This window comes from Oncorhynchus keta, chromosome 34, assembly GCF_023373465.1.
Source record: "Oncorhynchus keta strain PuntledgeMale-10-30-2019 chromosome 34, Oket_V2, whole genome shotgun sequence".
In the NCBI taxonomy this organism is placed as follows: Eukaryota; Metazoa; Chordata; class Actinopteri; order Salmoniformes; family Salmonidae; genus Oncorhynchus; species Oncorhynchus keta.
The window spans coordinates 15,707,419-15,730,795 of record NC_068454.1 but is presented as its reverse complement, the minus strand read 5'-3'; the positions used below and the strand labels follow the sequence as shown (position 1 = coordinate 15,730,795).

At 46.5% G+C, this 23,377-nt stretch overlaps 1 protein-coding gene across 11 annotated transcripts; it reads left to right on the top strand.

Moving 5' to 3' along the window:
- Positions 1-449: 449 nt before the first annotated feature.
- Positions 450-19,776, top strand: LOC118366774 (sentrin-specific protease 7-like). Of its 11 annotated transcripts, none has more exons than XM_035749429.2 (23): positions 467-1,456; positions 3,023-3,169; positions 3,307-3,378; positions 3,612-3,727; positions 5,959-6,210; positions 6,512-6,597; positions 6,909-7,057; positions 7,206-7,599; positions 9,082-9,212; positions 11,764-11,895; positions 12,005-12,038; positions 12,271-12,492; positions 14,350-14,753; positions 14,893-15,023; positions 15,629-15,745; positions 15,876-15,995; positions 16,221-16,313; positions 16,389-16,606; positions 17,046-17,101; positions 17,208-17,251; positions 17,348-17,416; positions 17,495-17,645; positions 17,901-19,776. In XM_035749429.2, the coding sequence occupies exons 2-23, from the start codon at positions 3,122-3,124 to the stop codon at positions 18,063-18,065; spliced, it is 3,204 nt and encodes a 1,067-aa protein (XP_035605322.2). In that variant the 5' UTR covers positions 467-1,456; positions 3,023-3,121; the 3' UTR covers positions 18,066-19,776. The 11 variants fall into 11 exon arrangements, 10 of the variants coding, with proteins under 10 accessions (XP_035605322.2, XP_052349227.1, XP_052349229.1 ...); XM_052493267.1 differs by having other exon boundaries at positions 3,023-3,184; XM_052493269.1 differs by lacking the exon at positions 467-1,456 and having other exon boundaries at positions 3,578-3,727.
- The last annotated feature ends 3,601 nt before the right edge of the window (positions 19,777-23,377 follow it).

The window sequence follows — 23,377 nt, the reverse complement described above, 5'->3', positions numbered from 1 at the left end:
AGCCCAGGAAGATCCAAATCTCATCTGACCCCACTCATCCTCTTAAACATCCCCCATACCGCTCCCACAGGAGTGGTCCTGCCTATTTTTCCACAGGACCGGCGCAAATACATCCTCTTAATCATCCCCCATACCGCTCCCACAGGAGTGGTCCTGCCTATTTTTCCACAGGACCGGCGCAAATACATCCTCTTAATCATCCCCCATACCGCTCCCACAGGAGTGGTTCTACCTATGTTTCCACAGGACCGGCGCCAACACTCCCTCTTTGTCCTAATGATCCTCCTTACTACTGCTTGTGCTTGTTTATACTGAATCAGGCACTGGTAATTATGGCACCTTTTCAACATTCTGAAAGCCCTGTTCCTACAGTTCAATGCTTCTCTACACTCATCAGTCCACCAAGGAACTGAGTTAATCTTTCTCCCCCTTGTACCCATAGGAATCACCTGCCTTCATCTGAATTGAGATCAACCTGAGATGGCTCCTGTTCACTCAACTCCTCATCATCACTACTCTCCTCTGACAAGTCCTGCGAAGGCTCCACAGTCTTGGATTCATTTCCAAATAGGCTTTCTCCAACAATAATTAAAAAAAAAATAATATATGCCATTTAGCTGACGCTTTTATCCAAAGCGACTTACAGTCATGTGTGCATACATTCTACGTATGGGACTGACGACCAACGACCCCATGGCGGAGTTTAAGCACAGATAGAACAATGAGACCGATATTTGGTTGGCGTTTCCACTTACTACCAAATATGGTGGTGAGAGGAAGCACAGTGGTTGGCAGTGGGGCAAGATAGATTTTGGCCGACATTCGGCTAATTTTCTAATCGATTAATCATTTGATCTCAGTACAGTTTTCTGTTTGCAAAACTAGAATATGTTACCAACAGAGTGGACTACGTTTTTTAGACTTTACCCTTTGCCATTTTTTTTTAAAGATTGCGTTGTTTGGATGGACAAATTGAGTTATTGCACATGCGTACTTCACAGAGTAGGCGTTTCCCAACGGAAATATGCAAATATATGCTAGAACGCACCAATAGGCTCTCGCTAGCTCGTGCTTGGCTCTGCCCACCTTGCTTATTCTGCCCACTCTGAATGAATTTTCTCCCATTGGAAATGACAGGCTGTGGTCTATCTTGGGTTAGTTATAAAAATCTTTGGTTTAAGTGCCTTCAAAAATATGCCATTATTATTTATCTCTATAGGCGCTAAAGCGGCGAGATCGTACACTTCCGGAAACACCAGGATGTTCTTCTGTCCAGGAAAAGCGTGAAAATATCTACAACCTGCGCGAACAACGCAACGTGTAGCTATTTAGGATTTTATAGGCGTTCCAGTTAATCAGCGAGATGATTTGGAGTGTATGGTAGCTGTTTACATTGCCCTTATCCTCGCTCTTTGGTCACGTTTGTGTATGTTGCACTAACTCGCTGTATTATTGAGTAAGTATGAGAATCGGGAACAAAAGTTGATGTCTGCTAGTGAGCTAGCTAAATTAGCTAGCTTGCTGCTAAAATACAGGCAGGTTTTGCCAATTTTTATTAGGTAGCGTGTCTGTGCATAGCTGGATAATATTGTAGAATGTCAAATGTCACACACGAAGAGAAGCATTGCATGAGCAGTATTTAACTTCAGTGAAATGCAAATTATTAGCGACCTGAGGGCGAGCTAGAAATTTGTAGTAGCACAGCATGCAAATTCTGAAAATAAATGTCCACCAGCACCACGCGTGACAAGATGCTGCCATTCATGTGTCGCTATTACAAGCTTATAAACAATGGTTTTATTTTTCCTGGCAAAAGCATTAAGTTCAAAGTACAGAATAAAATAATAGCTCTTGCATGTACCTAATGATGCTACAGTCACCAATGTACAATATATCTACAAAAGTATGTGGACACCCCTTCAAATGAGTGGATTCCGCTATTTCAGCCACACAGGTTGCTGACAGGCGTATAAAATCGAGCACGCAGCTATGGAATCTCCATAGACAAACCTTGGCAATGGAATGGCCTTTCACAACGTGGCACGTCGTAGGATGCCACCTTTCCAAACAGTCAGTTTGTCAAATTTCTGCCCTGCTAAAGCTGCCTCGGTCAACTGTAGATTGTCCTAGGTTGCAACACTCCCTAACTAGTTCCAAACTGCCTCAGGAAGCAAAGTCGGCACAATAACTGTTAGACGGGAGCTTCATGAAATGGGTTTCCATGGCTGAGCAGCCTCACACAAGCCTAAGATCACCATGCGCAATGCCAAGCATCTGCTGAAGTGGTGTACAGTTTGTAGCCATTGGACTCTGTAGCAGTGGAAATGCTACAGACTTCACCATTTGACAGTCCAACAGACAAATCTGGGTTTGGCAGATGCCAGGAGAACGCTACCTGCCCCAATGCATAATGCTAGTTTTGTGGAGGAGGAATAATGGTCTGGGGCTATTTTTCATGGTTCGGGCTAGGCCCCTTAGTTCCATTGAAGGGAAATATTAACGCTATAGCATACAATGACATTCTAGACGATTTTGTGCTTCCAACTTTGTGGCAACAGTTTGGAGAAGGCCCTTTCCTGTTTCAGCATGACAGTGCACAAAGCGAGGTCCATACAGAATTGGTTTGGCGAGAATGGTGTGGAAAAACTTGACTGGCCTGCACGGAGCCCTGACCTCAACCCCATCGAACACCTTTGGGGTGAATTGGAACGCCGTCTGCGAGCCAGACCTAATCGCCCAACATCAGTGCCCGACCTCACCAATGCTCTTGTGGCTGAATGGAAGCAAGTCCCCACAGCGCTATTCCAACGTCTAGTGGAAAGTCTTCCCAGAAGAGTGGAGGCTGTTATAGTAGCAAAGGAGGGATCAACTCCATATTAATGCTCATGCTTTTGTAATGAGATGTTCAGCTAGCAGGTGTCCACATACTTTCGATCATGTAGTGTATGTGTGATTGTGCGCTTGTAAACTGACAGGTACGAAAGTGAATGTATACTGTACATATTATGTGTGTCTGCTGCAGAGCTTGTTGGCTGCGTCACCATCGCTGCCTGGATTGGTCACAGGAGGCCCTGGAGAAGGAGTGGCCTGAGGTCAAGCCCTAAAGCACCAGAGCCTGGTCATGATGGACCATAAGAGAGCACTCACCATTTCACTGGCCGTTGACAAGGTGGATAACTCTCAAGTATGTCTGGCCTGCCTGGCTATATTAGTCCATTGGGATTCCTAGTCTTTTTCTCAGCCACTATGCAATTACTATAATGAACAACAGTGAGCATTTTAACAGTACCCCATTCTGCTTTTAAGATGGGAAGTCCACTAAAAATTCCCAAGATCCTTCTTTCTTCAGAGTTGAGATGTGGGAATGAAGAGTCACAGGTAAATGTTATTCTCTACAGGTCACCTTTCTCTTTCTTTTCTAACTTTTTTTTATTTTTTTATTTTTACCCCTGTGGCCTCCCTACGAAGTGTACAACACACACATACACTCAAATATTAAAATGATAGAAAAGTAATGAAATGACAGATTGTGTATTTAACCTTGTTCCCTGAGGTTTTGTTATTGTGATCTGGGTAGTGGGTCAGTACCTCTACCTCCATTTCTCCAACAGATTCACTGGACCCAGATTGCTGGAAAGGGAATCAAACTCCAAAATTCTTGTCAGCAGAATGGATCCATCTCTTTGGATCATGGCCAAGCGGCTTTAGCCCAAGCGGCAATGAACTGGTGAGGAGCAGTATTTATGGAGCCACAGATGGAGTTATGTTAGGAAGCAAACCTAATTAGTCTGGTTAGGTTAGACTTGTTGACGGTTCATAGATGATCTTGCTCCATAACACAGTCAGTTATTAAAGCTGCAATATGTCACTTTTTGGGCGACCTGACCAAATTCACATATAAATATGTTATAGATCTGTCATTCTCATTGAAATGAACTCTAAGAAGCAGTAGATTTGTTCTTTGTGCGCCATTTCTATGCTTCCTGTTCTGAAGTTTAGTTTTTGCGTCTTACTTTCGGTTTTGTACACCAGCTTCAAACAGCTGAAAATACAATATTTTTGGTTACGGAAAATATATTTCACATCGGTTTAGATGGTACAATGATTTTCTACACCATACTTGCTTGTTTTGTCACAAACTGAAATTAGAATTTTAGCAACCAGGAAATGGCGGAGCGATTTCTGCATAGTATATCTTTGAGACAGCCTTTGTCTTTATCTGAATTTACTCGGTCCATTTGTACGGTAAGGACGAATTAATCCACTGTGTCATTGAGTGCAGTTTTCCGAACATTCACCAGATGGAGCTCTTTCCCTAAGCACTTTTCTCAGGTACAGTGCATTCAGAAAGTGTTCAAACCCCTTGACTTTTTCCACATTTTGATATGTTACAGCCTTATTATAAAATTGACTAAATAGTCCCCCTCCCCTCACCCATGTATACACAATACCCCATAATGACAAAGAAAAAACAGGTTTTTAGAAACTTTTGAAAATGTATTAAAAGTAAAAAATGGAAATATCACATTTGCATAAGTATTCAGACCCTTTACTCAGTACTTTGTTGAAGCACCTATGACAGCGATTTACAGCTCGAGTCTTCTTGGGTATGACGCTACAAGCTTGGTACACCTGTATTTGAGGAGTTTCTCCCCTTCTTCTCTGCAGATCCTCTCAAACTCTGTCAGGTTGGATGGGGAGCGTCGCTGCACAGCTATTTTCAGGTCACTCCAGAGATGTTTGATCAGGTTCAAGTCCGGGTTCTGCCTGTGCCACTCAAGGACATTTAGAAACTTGTCCCAAAACCACTAATGTGTTGTCTTGGCTGTGTGCTTAGGGTCGTTGTCCTGTTGGAAGGTGAACCTTTGCCCCCAGTCTTGAGTCCTGAGTGCTCTGGAGCAGGTTTTCATCAAGGATCTCTTGGTACTTTGCTCTGTTCATCTTTCCCTCAATCCTCACTAGTCTCCCTGTCCCTGCCGTTGAAAAACATCCCCACAGCATGATGCTGCCACCACCATGATTCACCATAGGGATGGTGCCAGGTTTCCTTTCTCCTAGGCTGGGATGATACTCAGTCTAGGAGAAAGAGTTACATATCAGTGCTTGTGTGAAATGTGTTTTGTCTGAATCCAGCTGTATTGAACCTTTGGGAAGAATTAAACTTGGTTAAGCTTCTCTAGTGTCCGTGAGTAATTTACTCTGAAAATTAGAACCTAACACAGGTGACTACCTCATGTAGCTGGTTGAGAGAATGCCAAGAGTGTGCAAATCTGTCATCAAGGCAAAAGGTGGCTACTTTGAAGAATCTCAAATATAACATATATTTAGATTTGTGTAACACTTTTTTGGTTACTACATGATTCCATATGTGTTATATCATAGTGTTGATGTTTTCGCTATTATTCTACAATGTAGAAAATAGTTTTAAAAAAGAAACCCTGGAATGAGTAGGTGTGTCAACTTTTGACTGGTACTGTATGTAAATAAGGTCTTTTAATTTTTTTAAACATTGCAATCATTTCTAAAAACCTGTTTTCACTTTGTCGTTATGGGGTATTGTGTGTAGATTGATGCTACATGTTTTATTTAATCCATTTTAGAATAAGGTTGTAACGTAACAAAATGTGTAAAAGGTCAAGGCGTCTGAGTGCTTTCCGAATGCAGTGTACCTGACAGTGTGCTGATACTGTTGAGCTATAGCTGCAGCGACAGTGCTTATCTTTATCACTCACACACACTGCCTGGTCCTATCAACCCCATTCCATCTGTCTGCCCCTCCCCCCTGTAGTCTCACGTGTCATTTCCCTATTGGTTAACTTTAAAAGAGATGACCCAGAATGGCCATCAAGATATTACATTTAAGTCCTTTAATAACAGATGCTTGTCAGATGGGGTCACGATGACACAAATGGGTCGTAGGGATCTAAAGGTTCTGACTGGTTCTGTTCCTTCCTTCAGCACGCAGCTCCAGTTGGTCCTCACGGACGTCCTGAAGACGGAACAGGGGCAGGCCTACCTAGACAGGAAGATGCGTGGCAAGATGACAGGAACTGGAGAGAGGAAGAGAGAGTCACCGATGGGGAGCAGGCAAAGGAGGGTGTCTCAGAGTAGCAGAGAGGGGAGGGAGGATTGTAGAGATTTTATAGCACACAGAAAGAGACCTCATGACCACCCCACTCCCACCTCGACCCCGACCCGCAAGGAGAGGAGGTAATGCTTGGTTAAATGTTGCTGAATTCAGCTTGGCTGTTGGAGAGGGGATGCTGTATACAGATGCATTTCTGTAGATGATTACAGTGGAGTCTGTTAAGTGTAGGGAACATGTCTTCCTTTTTAGGATGCCAGTGAGCGATTTAAGAGTTCAAACACAGCACAAGGTCAGCATGCAGTGAGCGATTTAAGAGTTCAAACACAGCACAAGGTCAGCATGCAGTGAGCGATTTAAGAGTTCAAGGTCAGCATGCAGTGGAATAATTGTTTTTCTATGACTTTTTCTTTCTCTCTTGTTTAGGTCACACCACAGAGGGGGGTCAGAGGAAGACGAGGAGGTGAAGGAACTTTTAATAGGAGAGGAAAACATCAAAGACGAGAGATGCAGTGAGTCCGCCATCACACATACACACTCCCCCTGCTACTGCGTTCCCTATCTCCCCCTCTCTGAGGGTTTTCCTTATTGGAAAGGATCTGTAGTATTCCTGGCCTCAATCCTGCTGTAAAGTAACAAACTCTTTTACTTTTATAGAGCTGTAAAACAAAGACCTGCTGAATGTGCTTTTCATCTCTTGCTAACATACACAGGCAAAGTTGATTTAATTCTATGTTACGGTCATTTGTTTTCCCATATCTGCTGCACTACTTTCTGGAGAGGAGTAACACTTTTATTGTTTCACCGTCTCTCTCCTCTGCAGACAGTAGTGTGTCAGGGAGGCACAGTTCACGGGAACCCCTTGAGGAGGTGACCTTTACTGAGGGGAACATGCACCAGGAAAAGCCTTACCCACAATCCACCAGGACTAGGAATGCAGATTCAGGTTCAAGCGAATCCACACATGTTGAGGTAGAGTCTTCGGGTAGAAGTTACTTAAATACTGACATTAAAGTTGACTGACTTTAAGGCTGAAGCCAAGAACCTGCAAGCTGCTAACCAAACCATTAGACAACCTGCCCTGGGGCTAAATTAACACCCTATCTCTCTTTGTTTCTAGAGGGAGAGTTGGAGCAGGGAGTCTGGGCTCTACAGGAATGGACAGGTGAAGGATGGAGGGATGAATGATGGAGTGGCAGAGGGCTTGACCACAGACGCCTCCAGGAGCTCCAGAGGGAGCGTGCTGCGCCTCTCCAGGGAGGCCAGAGGCGGGGGAGGAATGCCCCCCAAACAGCTGTGTCTGGGGGGGACGGGGGGCATAGACACGAATGTAGCATCCATAGAAGTAGAGGTGGACCCCTCAAACTTTGACGGGACCCCAATGGTAGTCACTGTGGGTGAAGACAGGGAAGTTGCCAGCTCCTCTAACCCCAGCTGTGGAGGGGTTAAGGAGAGGAGAGGAACCCTGTCCTCCAGCCAGGATAGGACACCCAAACTCAGTCCTGTTGAACCCAGTGAGTATAGAGCTACGTATAGGCTTATCATATTGTACACTGCATATCTGCACTCCTGGTGTGTCTAGCTGTGTGTGTGTGTGTGTGTGTGTGTGTGTGTGTGTGTGTGTGTGTGTGTGTGTGTGTGTGTGTGTGTGTGTGTGTGTGTGTGTGTGTGTGTGTGTGTGTGTGTGTGTGTGTGTGTGTGTTTCTCATGACTCTCTCAATGAAACAAACACACACACAGATCCCCACCCTTCCCTCCTCCTGGAATAGCGTCATCATAATATAGTCTATTTCTCTGCCTACGGGCACCGACCCTAACATGCTGACCATGCCGCGCACGTTGCAAAATAAATGTACACATACAAGTCATTGAATCATTTCACCCACACTGCTCGCGAGCGTCTGCGTAGCCTGGCGCTAAAATAGAACGCACCTTAAAGTTGGTTGCCGACCTCCATATAGTCCAAAGAAGAAGGTTAGATAAATTGCCATAAATGTTTAATGCTTATCGACCTGTCCCCAAATGAATATAGTTGGTTCAGATTTTTTAAACCTGCGTGTCCTGATGGTGTCTGGTGTGGGTGGACAATATCAACATGCGAGTTGTCTGGTCAGCATGTAACTCTGAACCAACTATATTCATTTGGGGACAGGTCGAAAAGCATTAAACATTTATGGCAATTTATCCAGCTAGCTTGCTGTTTCTAGCAAATTTGTTGTGGAATATAAACATTAGGTTGTTATTTTACCTGAAATGCACAATGTCCTCTACTCCGACAACTAATCCACAGATAAAATGGTAAATCGAGTTTACTAGAAACAATCTCTCCTCCTTCAGCCTTCTTCTTCTTGGGACCTTATAACTTTAAGGTGCGTTACCACCACCAACTGAACTGGAGTGTGGACATCAGTTTCTTTCAATCACCCACGTGGGTATATGCTCCTAAAAACCAATGAGGAGATGGGAGAGGCGAGACCTGCAGCGCGTCACAAATAGAACCAAGTTCTATTTTAGCGCCAGGCTGCGCAGACGCTTGCGAGCAGTGTGGTTGCAGTGATTGAATAACATGTATGTGTACATTTATTTTGCAAAACTCGAGCCCGCGACGCGAGCGGAGTGGTCAGCATGTCAGCCCCCTCACACACAAGCACACATACTGTCTGTCTGTAACACGGACCGCTGGGTCTGTGCTTGTGACTGTCTGTGTCAGTATGCCCAGTGTGTGTTGAGTGTGTTTCTGTGACTGCCAATATTGCCTTTTTAATGTTTTCATTTGTTTGTGTACAGTACATGTCTGTATGTGTCTGAAATAGCTCAAGCTGTGCCTTACAACACTGTCATTGCTATGGTTACTGCCCCCCCCAACATAGCAGGATTACTGCTGTCTGCATCTTTCCTTCACAGTGCATTACACTACGGTCATCGTGTGAGAGAGATTATAATTAGGCTGATATATACAGTATTCCACTGCAACGTGTTTAATGTGTGTGTTCTAGTCGTTCTCTCCAGTGATGAGGAGGTAGTCACCCCGTCCCACAGTTCAGTCCTTTGGCCACAGACTAGTGAGTGTGAGTCCCAGAGAAACCATGCTCAGGAAGACAACGTGGTGGAAGAGACGGACTTTCAGGTGGGCAAAAACAACTTCTACACATGACATCATAAAGGACAGAATAGGGGGATCTCGCAATGTGATGGAGCAAAGAGATCAATCGAATTCTACTGAAACAATGGAAAATCCATGGCAATGCCACTCAGGTGTCCCCCCGTACACCTGAGTGCCATACCCCTACTACAACCAACTTTAAGGTGCATTCTATTTTAGCGACAGGCTACGCAGACGCTCGCGAGCAGTGTTTGAATAACATGTATGTGTACATTTATTTTGCAACGTGAGCGTGGGGGAAAGATTAACAATGTCCTCATTGCCCCCATCAACATGAACCTAGGCTACATTTAGGCTATTGCTTATATGTGCATTTCACACTATTTTGGGGTAAAAATCTGTGTATAATGCTTGTATGGAGGTAAACCCCAATACATGTTCTGTTATCATCACCAATCAACTGCATTACACTTAAAAACATCTTCAAGTACCACCATCAATTTCTATATGGCTAGCTATGCTACCAGCTTATATGAACAGGAGTTACGATATAGCAGACATTTTTCTAACCCTGAAAAAAACATTTCCCAAATATTATGCAGCAAACAGCCACATATATCCAAATCAGATTTTAGTAATCACCTGTTAGAACACATAAATCATGACATATTTGACAAATATCCACTTTGTGCACCAATGACGTTCTTTCCCCCACGGTCTGCGTTCCATTGATCTCTTTACTGCATGTATGGATGACATCACAAAGGGCAGAACAGGGGGAGCTCACAATGGATGACATCACAAAGGGCAAGAACAGGTGAGCTCACAATGGATGACGTCACAAAGGGCAGAACAGGGGGAGCTCACAATGGATGACGTCACAAAGGGCAGAACGGGGGGAGCTCACAATGGATGACATCACAAAGGGCAAGAACAGGTGAGCTCACAATGGATGACGTCACAAAGGGCAGAACAGGGGGAGCTCACAATGGATGACGTCACAGGGCAGAACAGGGTGAGCTCACAATGGATGACATCACAAAGGGCAGAACAGGGTGAGCTCACAATGGATGACATCACAAAGGGCAGAACAGGGGGAGCTCACAATGGATGACGTCACAAAGGGCAGAACAGGGGGAGCTCACAATGGATGACATCACAAAGGGCAGAACAGGGGGAGCTCACAATGGATGACGTCACAAAGGGCAGAACAGGGGAGCTCACAATGGATGACATCACAAGGGCAGAACAGGGGAGCTCACAATGGATGACATCACAAAGGGCAGAACAGGGGGAGCTCACAATGGATGACGTCACAAAGGGCAGAACAGGTGAGCTCACAATGGATGACATCACAAAGGGCAGAACAGGTGAGCTCACAATGGATGACATCACAAAGGGCAGAACAGGGGGAGCTCACAATGGATGACATCACAAAGGGCAGAACAGGTGAGCTCACAATAGATGACATCACAAAGGGTTGGGAACTGGGCAGATTCTGTGACATCACAAAGGGCTTGACCTGGCCTGGATGATATCACAAAGGGCTTGACCTGGCCTGGATGATATCACAAAGGGCAGAACAGGGGGAGCTCACAATGGATGACATCACAAAGGGCTTGACCTGGCCTGGATGATATCACAAAGGGCTTGACCTGGCCTGGATGATATCACAAAGGGCAGAACAGGGGGAGCTCACAATGGATGACATCACAAAGGGCAGAACAGGTGAGCTCACAATAGATGACATCACAAAGGGTTGGGAACTGGGCAGATTCTGTGACATCACAAAGGGCTTGACCTGGCCTGGATGATATCACAAAGGGCAGAACAGGGGGAGCTCACAATAGATGACATCACAAAGGGTTGGGAACTGGGCAGATTCTGTGACATCACAAAGGGCTTGACCTGGCCTGGATGATATCACAAAGGGCTTGACCTGGCCTGGATGATATCACAAAGGGCAGAACAGGGGGAGCTCACAATGGATGACATCACAAAGGGCAGAACAGGTGAGCTCACAATAGATGACATCACAAAGGGTTGGGAACTGGGCAGATTCTGTGACATCACAAAGGGCTTGACCTGGCCTGGATGATATCACAAAGAAAAGCACAGAGGGATGGGATGTCACAAAGGGCTGCTCACAGAGGGATCTGGGTAGAGGCAGGTGGGGGGAAAAGGGACAGTGTTTCATGATTAGACCGGCCCTAGGAGGCAGAACCACCATCTGCTGCCTGTCAGGCTTTATAGGCCAGAGTGGGGATACTGTAGCTCCCACGTACTGCAGTCAGCCAAAACATAGGAGGACAAGCCAAATGCCTTCTGCTGCACTACATACAAGTGAACACACATCATTTAAACCTATCTGTTGATTAACTAAGTCTCTCACACAAACCCCTTCTATGCCTCATTGCTTATCCGGATTCTAAAGTGTCCTCGTTATCAGAAAGCATGTTTGTTGTGTGCTTGCATGCATGCACACGTGTGTTTGTGTGTGTCATTCATCAATATGTGTGTGTGTGTGTTGCTCATCAATGTGTGTGTTACTCATCTGTGTGTGTGTGTGTTCCAGGTGATGCCTGTAGTGGTGACAGGGTTTGGGGTGGCCAGTTTCCCCAGCACTGAGGACTCTGAGGGTATGGCCCTACCCTTCTCTGCCCTGCACTGTGGGGGGGTCCGAGGGGAGTCCAGCGGAAACCTCATGGTAAGGTTCTGTACACTGCTCCAACTGGAGAATGTGTGCAGTACATTCTAGAATAGGCATGCAATGCAGTGGTTATGTGACATGGGGCCCTTTCTTTCGTCCTTTGCAGATCACAAACCACAGAATCATCATACCAATTAAAGGTAACCAGCACCCCTGGACATTGCTTGTGTTCTCACCACACCATTGACCATACAGTCCTGGTCCTCTATTTAAACTTGAATCATTAATCGTTTTCAATTATTACTTGGTCCAACCTGAACATGACCGTGTGCGGTCGCTAGCCCATCTGTGCCCTGTCTGTGACCCAGGGCAGGCGGTGGTGTGGGGTGGTGGCCTAGATTGTTGACCCCTCTCTCCCCTCTGTCGCCTCAGGCCAGGTAGATGTGATGGTGACTGTGGAGCGCTGTCAGCTGTGGAAGTACAGCATCTGGGACAGGGAGGAGCTACAGGAGAGAGGGCTGGGGTGTGAGGTCAAGGGAGAGATGGGGCAGCCTCCCCCCGCCCTCCTCCTCTACGTGTCAGACGCCCAGGCAGTCGCCGTTCAAGAAGACCTGAGGGAGCTGTCAATCAAACAGGCCTTAGAACCACCCACTGGTGAGAGCCTGCCTTTGGAACCAAATTGTGTGTTAGTGTTGCACTGTACCAAAACTTTTTCGATAGTAGAACATGAAAAAAATGGTCCGGTACGAGAATCGTCAGTCACAATGTGTCTCACATCATCTACTGATTGAGAAAGGATCAAGCGTGTCAGCGTAGCCCATGTCCCCTGATAATGCACAGTGCATGTTCCCCTCTCATACTGACTCTAGTCTGTCCTGAGGAACCACTGGGAGTCTGGACTGTATCATGTTATCTCCTCTCTCATACTGACTCTAGTCTGTCCTGAGGAACCACTGGGAGTCTGGACTGTATCATGTTATCTCCTCTCTCATACTGACTCTAGTCTGTCCTGAGGAACCACTGGGAGTCTGGACTGTATCATGTTATCTCCTCTCTCATACTGACTCTAGTCTGTCCTGAGGAACCACTGGGAGTCTGGACTGTATCATGTTATCTCCTCTCTCATACTGACTCTAGTCTGCTGAGGAACCACTGGGAGTCTGGACTGTATCATGACTCCTGAGGAACCACTGGGAGTCTGGACTGTATCATGTTATCTCCTCTCTCATACTGACTCTAGTCTGTCCTGAGGAACCACTTGGAGTCTGGACTGTATCATGTTATCTCCTCTCTCATACTGACTCTAGTCTGTCCTGAGGAACCACTGGGAGTCTGGACTGTATCATGTTATCTCCTCTCTCATACTGACTCTAGTCTGTCCTGAGGAACCACTGGGAGTCTGGACTGTATCATATTATCTCCTCTCTCATACTGACTCTAGTCTGTCCTGAGGAACCACTGGGAGTCTGGACTGTATCATGTTATCTCCTCTCTCATACTGACTCTAGTCTGTCCTGAGGAACCACTGGGAGTCTGGACTGTATCATGTTATCTCCCCTCTCATACTGACTCTAGTCTGTCCTGAGGAACCACTGGGAGTCTGGACTGTATCATGTTATCTCCCCTCTCATACTGACTCTAGTCTGGACTGTATCATGTTATCTCCCCTCTCATACTGACTCTAGTCTGGACTGTATCATGTTATCTCCTCTCTCACGCTGCACAGAAGTTAACACACTTGAGTAATGCAACACAGCATGTAGAAATGTTGAAACTGTTCACCAAACAATGTCCATTAAAGGCTAGAACACTTGCAGGAAGATACTGCTAGCATCCAGCTTTGTAGGCTAACTTTTGTTGCTGAACTAGCAGCGGAAGCTAATGTCAGTTCACTACCCTAGAACCATAACGCAAAATATGCTGATTTCAAAGCTGATTGTCGCCAAAGACCATATTCAATGTCAGAAACGTTGTTCATTCACATCTTTCCTGTCTCTCTCACTGTGTGTGTGTGTGAGTGACATCATTAGGTCTTAGAGACGCACTCTTTCATAGAAGAAGACATTGCTTCGTCTATGCAAATGTTGTTGATCAGTAGAGTAAAATAGGTCCATTCAATGATGACCATTTATGTTATGTGCTAAGATTGATTGTATAGTTGATTCATTAATGCATACATGGCTGAATATGAAAAATGGACGTCAAACATTTCAAGTGTGATATTGAAGTCTACAGATCGTCTGGAATAAGTGCCCTTCTAAAACGTCAGCTTTTTTTATGCAGAGTTGTTGTTTTGGTTTCGTGATACTAAACCTGGTATCAAAGTCAAAATTCTGGTCTTGTGACAACACTAGTATGTGGGTAGGTGGGTGTTTGCTCAAGTGGGTGTGTGTGTGTGTGTGTGTGTGTGTGTGTGTGTGTGTGTGTGTGTGTGTGTGTGTGTGTGTGTGTGTGTGTGTGTGTGTGTGTGTGTGTGTGTGTGTGTGTGTGTGTGTGTGTGTGCGCTCATAGGCCAGGCCAGTCCCTTCCTCCTGCTGACTCTGCATGCCCCTCTGGAGGGGGTGGAAGGGGCTCTACTTCGCTCCATCCTCGACATCATCTGTCTCAACAACGTCGACGCTGCAGGTCTCTGGGGGAACGCTCACATCAACGAGGACCTCCACAGTCCCCTCCTGTCATTGGATGACAGTCTGGCGCTGATCGGTAGAACCGGACTAGACCACCAGCTGCTCTCCCTACTGGGACAGAACAATGCCGAGCCTGTCACAGAACCCGACCAAGACAGGGACACACCTGGGCCAAATCTGGACACTGTGGAGGGAGAGTCACAGACACCACCGGAGACAGAGGTACAGGCAAAGCAACAGACAGAGGAGGAGGAGCAGAGGGAGGCAGAGAGCGTACCCCTCGCTGAGGTTGGTAGTACTGTGTGTGTGTGTTTGGGTGTGGAGACGGATGTCATCAAGCTCAACCATAACAAACCCTAAGCTCTACATGATCAAATGAACAACATGTAACCTATTACACTTCCTCTGTCTTTTGTCCCCCCTCCAGGAGAGTCCAGTCCAGCCCAGACCCGTGTACACAGTGTGTCACAGCAGAACCAGAGGATCCTACTCTGTGTTCCTGGGCCCGAAGCCAGGCTCCAACTGGACCCGATACAAGCACCAGGGCCCCACACGCAGGCAAGCTACACAACTCCCATGATTTGTTGATTCTTTGAAACAGGTGTGTAAGTGCAGGGCTTGAACGAAAGCCTGCACACCATATTGGTCTACAGGACCAGAGATGGAGATCCTTGCTGTAGAGTAGTGGTTCCCAAACTGTGTGGTCGGCAGGGCAGGCGCAGAAAATAATCAAATAATAATAAGGAACTTAGTCTGGCATTAAACTTACTCTTGAATGTTGTAATGTAGAATGCACAAGGTGCAATTTCTAAATTGGGTAGTGCATCATCAGTTCCTCTTGTCATGTTAGTCATTGCATAGAGAGCTATTTATAACTTGTCTAGATCAACTAGCACATCAGCTAACATTTTTTATCACATGGATACACATTAGACATGACGAAATGTGTTAAATTGTAGGAAATAAGCTTTAAATCTGCAAAATTCTCTCCACCAACAAGAGGGGTGTGACCAGTTTGTGTCATGAACAGTGCCTGTGCCCATAGAAAAAGATGCGGGGGAGAGGGGGCCGGGGTGAAAACGTTTGGGAACCCCTGATGTAGACAATCGTTAGTGTAGATATGTGGTTTCACTCTTAGTTATGTTCTTTCTGATCCTTCTCAGGTTGATCCAGTTTCCTCCACCACCTTCCAAAGGAGGGATCGCCGTGACAACAGAAGATCTGGAGTGCCTTGACAACGGCCAGTTTCTGAATGATGTCATTATCGACTTCTACCTCAAGTGAGTGACATCGTCAGTTCGGTGCATGGAGGACAGTTTCAACAACATGGAGGACAGTTTCAACAACATGGAGGACAGTTTCAACAACATGGAGGACAGTTTCAACCTGTGCATGTCTCTGTCCCAACAGGTATCTGCTTCTGGAGAGGGTTCCGCAGGATGTGGCTGATCGCGCTCACGTCTTCAGCAGCTTCTTCTACAAGCAGCTCACTCGCCGAGACAATGCCAGTGAGGACAGTACCAGCGTCTCGTAAGTGTGTGTGTGTCTATTTTAGTTGATCAATTATGGATTTGTATCTTGTGTGTTTTTGTTTGTATGTGTGTGTCTCTTGACGTGTGTGTGTGTGTGTGTGTGTGTGTGTGTGTGTGTGTGTGTGTGTGTGTGTGTGTGTGTGTGTGTGTGTGTGTGTGTGTGTGTGTGTGTGTGTGTGTGTGTGTGTGTGTGTGTGTGTGTGTGTGTTTTGTCTGTCCCCAGAGCACAGCGGAGGCGGCATCAGCGGGTGAAGACATGGACACGACATGTGGACATCTTCCAGAAAGACTTCCTGTTTGTGCCTGTCAATCAGGAGTGAGTGACACACACACACACACACATCAATAAATAAACTGTGTGGCTCATAGTGCTTTCTTCCTTATATGACAGAGCCCACTGGTACCTGGTGGTCATCTGCTTCCCTGGCCTGGAGGAGCCTCAGTGTGAGGAGGGGAGCAGCCCAGCCTCGCTGAGGGGAACAGGGGGAGAGAAGCCAGACGAGGCCCAGGCTGAAGAGGAGGCCTCTGGGTCCAAAAAGCTAAATGGCATCAGTGAAGTCACCCCTGAATCAATTTGCACTGACAACCAGGACAAACTGACAGTTACAGGTATGTGTGTCTGTAGTCCTCTCATCCTGTCTCTCAGGATTTTACATGTCTTTATGTCAAACTGACATAATAGTCACACATTAGTGAACATGTGCGTAGGTTTAGGAGTATAACTCTAATATATGTTTTAGATAAATACGCAGGGTGGAAAACTAGGGCTGTAGTCTGTGGGTAGGATGGAGTCAGAACCGTGAGGGGAGAGCTGCTCAGAACTCCAGTCACAGGCAGAAACACATAATGAGGCTGGAACTCAAGAGGCTTTCATCTACAGGGTTTTTTATGATGCATTCTTTATATCACTGTGCTGCAATAACATCCACAATGACAATAGCAACAACTACAATAGGAACAGGGTTTATGTTATGAAGTACTAGTGCTGAAGTCCTGGGGTTTAGCAGGAGGAGGATAATTGCTGATCCTGCTGCTGTTTTCTCTCTAGTTTCAAATGTTGTGGTACAGAGTGAATCAGTACTCCAGCCACCTCCTGGTCCTCTGGTAAGACATCTCTCTCTTTAGGAATCTCTGTTTCTTCTCACATTCAGTTGTTTTCCTTCTCTCTCACTCTGTTGTCTTTCTTACATTCTGTCCTTCTTCTCGCTAGGACTGCACTGAGAAGACCTGTCACAGAGAGACCATCTGTAAACGGTGAGTGGATGACCACACACACACACACACACACTAAGAAGGTGTGTTCTAGAGATCTTAACTAGATGTTTATATGCACATCTCTTCTCTCCGTAGACCCTGTATTCTCATCATGAACTCCCTCAAGTTTTCCCTCCATGAGCGCGTCTTCAAATTCTTACGGGAGTGAGTCTACTATTGAATGGAATGTTGTGCGTGTGTGTGTGTTGTTCCCTTAATGTACCAGCTATCTCTGTGTGCCAGGTACCTGCAGTCGGAGTGGGAGCTGCGTCGGGGCTCTGTGCGCGAGTTCAGTTCTGAGCAGATGCGAGGCTCCCACTGTAAGGTCCCCCTACAGGACAACAGCAGCGACTGCGGCCTCTACCTGCTGCAGTACGTGGAGAGCTTCCTGCAGGTAACTGTACGCATGGAAGAAGAACATGCATAGGAATTCACACGCTCCCACCTGTAACCAGCCTGGTATTGAACTCTTGTCATGTCTGATCAACTCAAGACCCCGTTAACCAAAGGAACTTAAGCTTGTGTCTTCAGGTCTCAGACAAGGTTGCTCACGTGTTTCTCTTATGAGACCATACTCACCAAACACATACGCTGACATACACCTACATATAACTTTTCTCTCTCTCTCTCCTACCCTTTCTCCCTTTAGGACCCTGTGGTGCACTTTGAACTCCCCCTGTGCCTAGAACGCTGGTTCCCACGGCAACAGGTGAGGAGGAAACGAGACGAGATCAGGGACCTGGTGCTACACCTGTACAGACACCAGAGGGGCACGGTGGGGAGTATAGGAAATATGGGAAATGTAGTCAGCTAGGGCATGGTGGGTAATATTATGGCTGTGACCATATCAGTATCGCAATATTTTTTCCATGGCAAAAATGAAAACACGAAGCAGACCAAACACTTTGGTCCTTTAAAAACCTGCTGTATGTAAAATATTGTCTGCTATAGCTTGGAAAATAAATACATGTGACTCTGGGTGACAACATGAGGATGTTTGTTTCCAACATTAGGACTGTTTTGCTGAAGAAGTTAAATCTGCTTTGTGTTTTGTTTCTTTGACATGATATACTAACGAGTGTCGCGGTACTGGTATTCTCTTGGCCCTAGGTAGTATAGGAAACGTGGGAAATGTAGTCGGGCACAAGTGGGTAGTATAGGAACCATGGGAAATGTAGTCGGGCACGGTAAGCACCGTGGCTGCATTCCAAACACTTAACAGACACCCCCCCCCAGCCCTCAAATTAAGTGGACACTTCTGATGACGGGTCATGACGTCTGGCAGGGCAAGGGAGGAAGGAATGAATTTTAAATGGAGCGCCCTTGCCCGGAAGTTTGTCACTCGTTTGTCCCACAACAATTGTGTTTTCAGCCACCAGTGGCTTGTGGGTGCTTTATATGAGCTACAGTCAATTCTGATTTGATGTCTGCTTATATTAACTATATAATTATTCATATATGTCTACTGTATGATAGCTAGCAAACTAATTAGCTAACTAAGGTTAGCCTGCCAAGCTGGAACTTCTGAACTTTTTATTTCTACAATTTCCAAAAACGAACCAAACAAAAACATCATTACTTTTATGAGATGTGTTTGTGCATTAGTAGCACAATTTCTAACTTATTTACATTCATTTTTACTCACACTTGTATGTTGACTTCTCCATATTGACGTTGAGGTTTTAAGTTTTGGCTGAGTTTTCTTAGCGGAAGTGCAATAATCGCAAATTGAATTATGGGGCATTACAGGCCCGAAGTGAACATAATTGTACACTTGCAAACGAAATTAAAAACAAGGGCTGATGGGGCTTACGTTTTGAACTTCCCTTGTTTGGCTAATCTTTTGGAGCGAAGGCCAAGATGGTGACGGGGATTCCCCCGAGGGCATAAGACATGGGTAAGTGGAGGAAGGTGTTTCTTTTGTGAGTTTGAAACGCAGCCCTTGAGATTCTGCTCATGCTGAGCAACCAGTACATTTACATTTCAGCCTGATATATTCAAATATTATTTAAGCTTTTGTAGTTGTATCACTGGCCAGCTGGCCACCATTCAAATTACATGCAGATGTCTCATGTCAACCTGTAAATTGTCACTAACGTCAAAGGCTGTTGCATTAATGATTTAAATCTCTCCGGGGATGAATATGAAGGACTTCCTGCAGCAGCTGTAGAGTGTCTCTTTCGGTGCTTGTTTTAAGCAGAGGCATTAAAGGGGCCTTCCACTGAAATTCAACAGTTTAAACAGGTTCTTCTTGACTTTTTCAGTATAACATCTCTTTAGAAAGTCTGTCCCCTCTGCACCTTATAGATGGGCCCTACATCCCACCACTATAGCCTCGTTTAAGATCAGACTGAACAGTCTCGCATTTGTTATTTCACCTGTGTTTTACTATTTATTTGTCCCCTAGGTGATTTTATTGTAACTTATGTCAGTTAGATTTTTACATGTGGATTTTGTTTCTAAAATGTACATATTGATGAATGTGTTTTGAATATAAAATGTAATAAATACATTTGTAGTCTGAATTACAGCAATTCATTTTCTGTTCATTTAGTCGATTTTCTGCAATTTTCCGACATGTTGCGTCGCCACTGTTCGTCCACACCCAGCTGGGGGTCCACTGCACTTGGCTGATGTACCCTCAGGGTAGAAACTCCACATACGCACATACACACATGGATGCCGAGAGACCTAAGATTTCTGTGGAATGCTGGGGGTAGGGATTTTGTAGAATTTAGGAAAGAGACTGGCTTGTCCAGAAAGAACCCCTAGCCATAAGCAGTTGTTGGTCGGATTTATGCGGTGGGTGTATGGGGTATGATACTTCAACATTTTGCAAGATCGCCTGCTGTCTTGTAAGATGGTTACACAACCTCCTGGTTAGTCTGAGATCACGCTCACATTTTAACAACACTTCAGCCCGAACTGGACAGACTGAGACCAGGGTGGACAGACTGAGGCCAGGGTGGACAGACTGAGGCCAGGGTGGACAGACTGAGGCCAGGGTGGACAGACTGAGGCCAGGGTGGACAGACTGAGGCCAGGGTGGACAGACTGAGGCCAGGGTGGACAGACTGAGGCCAGGGTGGACAGACTGAGACCAGGGTGGACAGACTGAGACCAGGGTGGACAGACTGAGGCCAGGGTGGACAGACTGAGGCCAGGGTGGACAGACTGAGGCCAGGGTGGACAGACTGAGGCCAGGGTGGACAGACTGAGGCCATGGTGGACAGACTGAGGCCAGGGTGGACAGACTGAGGCCAGGGTGGACAGATATAAATCTCCAAGAATAGTATTGTTGCTTGCCGGGAGGTGAATGGCGATTCCAGGTCAAAGGTTAGCAATCTCAGTTTTTTTAGTGCTACTGTAGTGTTTGTGTCAGTAAGGGAACATAAGAGGAAAACCTGATTGGAAGAATGATTAGACATTGAGTTCTAAGTTCTACATGGGTTCCAACTGTCCCAATCACCCCCATTCACTGGGAGGTCCCTCTGGTCCTTATGCAGATAGACTTCCTCAAGATTCTTAGGAATTATGACCTCACTGTCTACTTTGGTGGTACCATCCCAGATTGTTGTTGACATGAGGCTGTCCAGACACCAGGCAAGGTCTCATTGTCTCTCTGAGATGGTGAAAGGCTCTATTTGGTTAAATCTCTGTTAGAGTTTAAACCAGTGTGAGGAAAAGCTCCTGTTGATAGTCCCAGGCAGCTCTAGAGTGGGTGAACCAGATAAGAACCACAATGTTGCAAACCTCTGTTAGAACGATAAAGAACAACAAACATTAACCAATCAGAAAGAGTTAACATTCTACACTAATTTGATTAAATTATGCTTTTGTTATTCCTTTCTAGTTTTAGTCAGTTTAGCAACAGTGGCAAGGTCATTGTATGGGGTAACCGGTCTCATACACAACAGATGTGTAGCACGTAACTCAGTGATCCATGGCAGTCATTTTGTGCCAAAACACTGTCCACATGCCAGCTATCAATGCAGGATGCTGGATGCTTCTCAATTGCTGCCCAGATAGTTGTCCTGCTATGATCTCAGGTTACAGGGTAAAGAGCTCAGGGAATTACAGAGTGAGTGGGGTTATGCAGGGCATTACAGAGTGAGTGGGGTTATGCAGGGCATTACAGAGTGAGTGGGGCTATGCAGGGCATTACAGAGTGAGTGGGGCTATGCAGGGCATTACAGAGTGAGTGGGGCTATGCAGGGCATTACAGAGTGAGTGGGGCTATGCAGGGCATTACAGAGTGAGTGGGGCTATGCAGGGCATTACAGAGTGAGTGGGGCTATGCTGGGCATTACTGAGTGATCTATGCAGGGCATTAGAGTGAGTGGGGCTATGCAGGGCATTACAGAGTGAGTGGGGCTATGCAGGGCATTACAGAGTGAGTGGGGCTATGCAGGGCATGACAGAGTGAGTGGGGCTATGCTGGGCATTACAGAGTGAGTGGGGCTATGCAGGGCATTACAGAGTGAGTAGGGCTATGCAGGGCATTACAGAGTGAGTGGGGCTATGCAGGGCATTACAGAGTGAGTGGGGCTATGCAGGGCATTACAGAGTGAGTGGGGCTATGCTGGGCATTACTGAGTGATCTATGCAGGGCATTAGAGTGAGTGGGGCTATGCAGGGCATTACAGAGTGAGTGGGGCTATGCAGGGCATTACAGAGTGAGTGGGGCTATGCTGGGCATTACTGAGTGATCTATGCAGGGCATTAGAGTGAGTGGGGCTATGCAGGGCATTACAGAGTGAGTGGGGCTATACAGGGCATTACAGAGTGAGTGGGGCTATGCAGGGCATTACAGAGTGAGTGGGGCTATGCAGGGCATGACAGAGTGAGTGGGGCTATGCTGGGCATTACAGAGTGAGTGGGGCTATGCAGGGCATTACAGAGTGAGTGGGGCTATGCAGGGCATTACAGAGTGAGTGGGGCTATGCAGGGCATTGCAGGGCATTACAGGGTGAGTGGGGCTATGCAGGGCATTACAGAGTGAGTGGGGCTATGCAGGGCATTACAGAGTGAGTGGGGCTATGCAGGGCATTACAGAGTGAGTGGGGCTATGCAGGGCATTACAGAGTGAGTGGGGCTATGCAGGGCATTACAGAGTGAGTGGGGCTATGCAGGGCATTACAGAGTGAGTGGGGCTATGCAGGGCATTACAGAGTGAGTGGGGCTATGCAGGGCCTTACAGAGTGAGTAGGGTTATGCAGGGCATTACAGAGTGAGTGAGGCTATGCAGGGCATTACAGAGTGAGTGGGGTTATGCAGGGCATTACAGAGTGAGTGGGGTTATGCAGGGCATTACAGAGTGAGTGAGGCTATGCAGGGCATTACAGAGTGAGTGGGGTTATGCAGGGCATTACAGAGTGAGTGGGGCTATGCAGGGCATTACAGAGTGAGTGGGGCTATGCAGGGCATTACAGAGTGAGTGGGGCTATGCAGGGCATTACAGAGTGAGTGGGGCTATGCAGGGCATTACAGAGTGAGTGGGGCTATGCTGGGCATTACAGAGTGAGTGGGGCTATGCTGGGCATTACTGAGTGATCTATGCAGGGCATTAGAGTGAGTGGGGCTATGCAGGGCATGACAGAGTGAGTGGGGCTATGCTGGGCATTACAGAGTGAGGGGCTATGCGGGGCATTACAGAGTGAGTGGGGCTATGCAGGGCATTACAGAGTGAGTGGGGCTATGCAGGGCATTACAGGGTGAGTGGGGCTATGCAGGGCATTACAGGGTGAGTGGGGCTATGCAGGGCATTACAGAGTGAGTGGGGCTATGCAGGGCATTACAGAGTGAGTGGGGCTATGCAGGGCATTACAGGGTGAGTGGGGCTATGCAGGGCATTACAGGGTGAGTGGGGCTATGCAGGGCATTACAGAGTGAGTGGGGCTATGCAGGGCATTACAGAGTGAGGGGCTATGCAGGGCATTAGAGTGAGTGGGGCTATGCAGGGCATTACAGAGTGAGTGGGGCTATACAGGGCATTACAGAGTGAGTGGGGCTATGCAGGGCATTACAGAGTGAGTGGGGCTATGCAGGGCATGACAGAGTGAGTGGGGCTATGCTGGGCATTACAGAGTGAGTGGGGCTATGCAGGGCATTACAGAGTGAGTGGGG